Source organism: Triticum dicoccoides, chromosome 1B, assembly GCF_002162155.2.
Source record: "Triticum dicoccoides isolate Atlit2015 ecotype Zavitan chromosome 1B, WEW_v2.0, whole genome shotgun sequence".
NCBI lineage: Eukaryota > Viridiplantae > Streptophyta > Magnoliopsida > Poales > Poaceae > Triticum > Triticum dicoccoides.
This window is the reverse complement of record NC_041381.1, coordinates 476,900,854-476,904,362: the sequence shown is the minus strand read 5'-3', so window position 1 is coordinate 476,904,362 and position 3,509 is coordinate 476,900,854. Positions and strand designations below refer to the sequence as shown.

The following is a 3,509-nucleotide window of genomic DNA, read 5'->3' as shown; positions in this document are numbered from 1 at the left end:
ATGCTCTGGCGGCGCCAGTGGTCCGTCGGGCCTCACGAGCAAGGGTGTCCTGTCGTTGGCGAGGCGCGCGGTCGACGCTTGCTCCGTGATGGTCAACGAAAGAGGTAGCGCGCTCGGAGGAGGCACCGTACGCAGATCGGGCGGAGGCGACGCAGTGCGCGGGTCGGGTGGAGGCGGCGGGAGTGGTTGGTGCCATGACCCCACCCGTGCTCCGTGGGTGTGGAGCACCACTGCCGATGGATCATCCACTTGCGACCCCGATGACGGAGCTAACGACGCCGAAGGGGACGTGACCTTGCGTACGTCATCCACATCCGCCTGGGTGAGCCCAATCTGCTTGGTCAGGCTCTGTAGCTCCTGGGAGACCTGGTTGTTGAAGGCCGTCTGCACCTCCGCGCGCTTGTTGGCAAGCACCTTCTCTTTGTCGAAGTGGGGGAGCAGCGTCACCATGAGCACGGTGAGATTGGCGGTCTGCCCCCCTCCCCCCATGGCGGTGAGGAGCTACCGCGTATGAGCGGAAGGCTTGGAGGGCGCCGCGTCGCTTGCCCTAAGCGGATCGAACCCCGCGTAGGATTTTGTGCGCTTTACGGGAGTGAATCACACCTACAACGATGGATGTTACCGATCCGTCCAAGGGAGTAGCTGTGCTGCGGCGCAAAAAAAAATCTGGGCTCAGGTCAAATGCTCTGATTATTAATTGTGACGACCAATTGGTTGGATTCGATTGCACAGAGAGGAATTTAGGGACGAGGAGAGGAAGACCACGAGGGGAGGTAGGAGAAAAGGGATGAGATTCAGATTATGAGCGTTTCTCTTGCTGATCTATCTCACGCGATCCATGTGTTTTTCTTTTTGTTTTTTGAGAATTCTCACGCAATCCAGGTGTTTAATACAAACACGCACCCTGGCCACATGCGGCCCACTGGGCTCAGCCCAAACTCACACTTGACCCTCTCTCCCCCAGAGTCCACTGCTCAGGTGGGGGGAGCAGGTGTGACATCCTGATGGGCTTAGGACGGCCCATCCAAGAGATAACACCGTAGAAATCGCCTGAGGTACCCAGAAGCTCCCATCAGAAACGCTCCTCAAGCGCAACTGGTTCGTCCGTCGTCGCGTACCGAATCTCCACCATCCCCCGCGCGCGCCGCCGCCTCCGCCGTCGACGATGGGTGTCTGGGACGCCATGTACCGCGTGGTGATGCGCCGTAACGGCGTGTACGTCACCTTCGTCGTCGCCGGCGCCTTCGCTGGCGAGCGGGTAACCCCTCCCTTCCCGATCCCCATCTTCAGATCTGCGCGTCCTCCTGCGCTTTTGATTCGGCCTCGTAATCTCTTGCGGTTTGATTTGGCTGCAGCTGGTGGACTACGGCGTCAACAAGGTCTGGGAGATGAACAACGTCGGGGTAATATTTTCTCTCCGGGGCCTTCCCATCGTTGTTCGTTTGACCTTTCGTGATCCGTGGGTTACTAGATCTTGCATCTCTGATATGGATAGTACGGAACAAAGTCCACATTCTTATGATCAGAGACATGTTTCTCGTAATTTTGTTTATCAAATCGGAATAATGTGGTGCGGTTCTTGTTTTTCCTGCGAAATGAGGGCATTTTCACATTGTTTGATTTCTTACTGCTGTTGATTCCTTTGTTTGAAGTGTGAATTCCACCTGCAAGGATATCTAGTTTGTGTTTGATCTTTGCCGCATCAACCAAATTGTTAAGAAGATTCCATTAGGTTTCTAATTTCTTCTTCTGAAAATCGCATTGAAGGTGGTATGCTCTGCCCATTGTTAATTCCAATGTCAGGGTTTCCTTATGTTCTTTGCGATCTTGCAATACTGAGCAAGAATGAGTATAGGTTGAGTAGACACAGCATTTCTTACTCGTTAAATGCATGATTTCTCTGCATGTGGATACTTATTTATGTTATTTTGCGTGTAAAGGCTCCAATAATTCTTGACAATGTGGAATGCCTTGGTGATATATTGTAAATAGCTAAATTCAGCAAGCTATGTAATTGTGTATTGTGTATAATGATCATATTGTATTATAGGGCTTCTCATAGTGTCATGGACCACAGATCATATGTATTCTTGTCACGCATGTTTAACAATTTGAGTGAGAGGAATGCATATTCCGTACAGATATGCATATTGGATAGCATATTGACTGAGGATACATAATAGATGAGTTTGACTCACAGATGTATTCATAACTTTTACCTACTGAAGAACAACTATATGGATGCACATTCACAGATGACTCACAGATGTATTCATAGCTTTTACCTACTGAAGAACAACTATATGGATGCACATTCACCATGTGTTGGTACAACATGCTTTGCACAATGTTTTTCGGTTACCATATATGTGAACTAATCTTTCTTTTATGTCCTTGCATGCTCTTGTATGCTCGTTTCACACTCATGTAGTAGTAGAATATAAGAAGTTTTTTCAGTAACTAGTAACCTAACACATCATATTATTCCAATTAGCAAACCTTCTGCGGTTCTCTCTTAAACCCCCGTTAGCCTATATTTCTGACTGTGAACTTTCAATAGTTCATATGTGCACAGAGTCTCTTTTATATATGTCTACAATGCCACAGAAACGAGTGCCTACACATTTTAATTTTAGCTTAGCACTGGGTGCTGGTCGAGCTTTTACAGAAATCTTGTTCATTGTTGCTGTATTTTGGTTAAGCTACCTCATTGCTCATTCATTGAGTATGATTGTGTACAACTTTGTGTTGCTCAGTTAATGCATATGCTAAATGCTTTAAATGCTGGGCCCACATGGCTTATAATTCTTCATTCTTTGGAAATGCAGAAACGGTATCAAGACATATCTGTTCTGGGGCAAAGGCCGGTTGAGGAGTGAAGACATTGAAGCCCAGATTTCCCATGATCTTTTAAGTGAAATTAGGCACCTTATAAAGCTCCATGTTTTGGCATTTTCCTTTGGCACAATAATATTGTAAAACTCTCTTGCTGGGTGTTATTCACTCCCTTTGAGCACTATGGCATCAATCTGTTCCACAGCAAAGTGATTGCTATGTCTGGTCCCTTTGGAACAAGTTCAATACTATCCAAATTATGAATTGGACTTCTTTCTAATGTCTTATATGTAATTGGCATGCTGTTGCTCGTCTCTTTTGGACAAGCTAATGAATATTTTGTTGATATATATTTTTCCTTGCATTCATCTGAAGGAGAGTGTGCTGTAGTTGTTGGCAACATTCTCAACTCTCAACCCTTTGACATCCATTGTTGCAACTTGATCTGATCACGCCTTTAGCCCGATTCTCTTAGTGACAACAAGTTTGATGTTTCAATTAAAGGCGCATGAATTCCTTATTTGTTGGACCCTAATATGTTTCAGTTTTATTGGCAAATATATTCTGCACCTATTGTTTAGTCACTCCTGGGACCCAAATGTACATCGGTGTTGCTGGCAAAATAGATTCAGTATCTCCTTTTCCTTGCATGCTTGGTATCATCTGTTGGGAAG

The 3,509-nt window shown here is 46.3% G+C and overlaps 1 protein-coding gene across 1 annotated transcript; it reads left to right on the top strand.

Moving 5' to 3' along the window:
• The first annotated feature begins 1,051 nt into the window (after positions 1-1,051).
• On the top strand, positions 1,052-3,185 carry LOC119342544 (cytochrome b-c1 complex subunit 9-like). The gene is made up of 3 exons (XM_037614102.1): positions 1,052-1,258; positions 1,356-1,403; positions 2,829-3,185. The coding sequence occupies exons 1-3, from the start codon at positions 1,166-1,168 to the stop codon at positions 2,877-2,879; spliced, it is 192 nt and encodes a 63-aa protein (XP_037469999.1). The 5' UTR covers positions 1,052-1,165; the 3' UTR covers positions 2,880-3,185.
• The last annotated feature ends 324 nt before the right edge of the window (positions 3,186-3,509 follow it).

Bases quoted from the DNA above. Each gene is read 5' to 3' on its own strand.
- LOC119342544 (XM_037614102.1), top strand. From the start codon at position 1,166: ATGGGTGTCTGGGACGCCATGTACCGCGTGGTGATGCGCCGTAACGGC. The intron at 1,259-1,355 runs GTAACCCCTCCC...ATTTGGCTGCAG, and splicing joins GCGCCTTCGCTGGCGAGCGG to CTGGTGGACTACGGCGTCAA. The intron at 1,404-2,828 runs GTAATATTTTCT...TTGGAAATGCAG, and splicing joins GGGAGATGAACAACGTCGGG to AAACGGTATCAAGACATATC.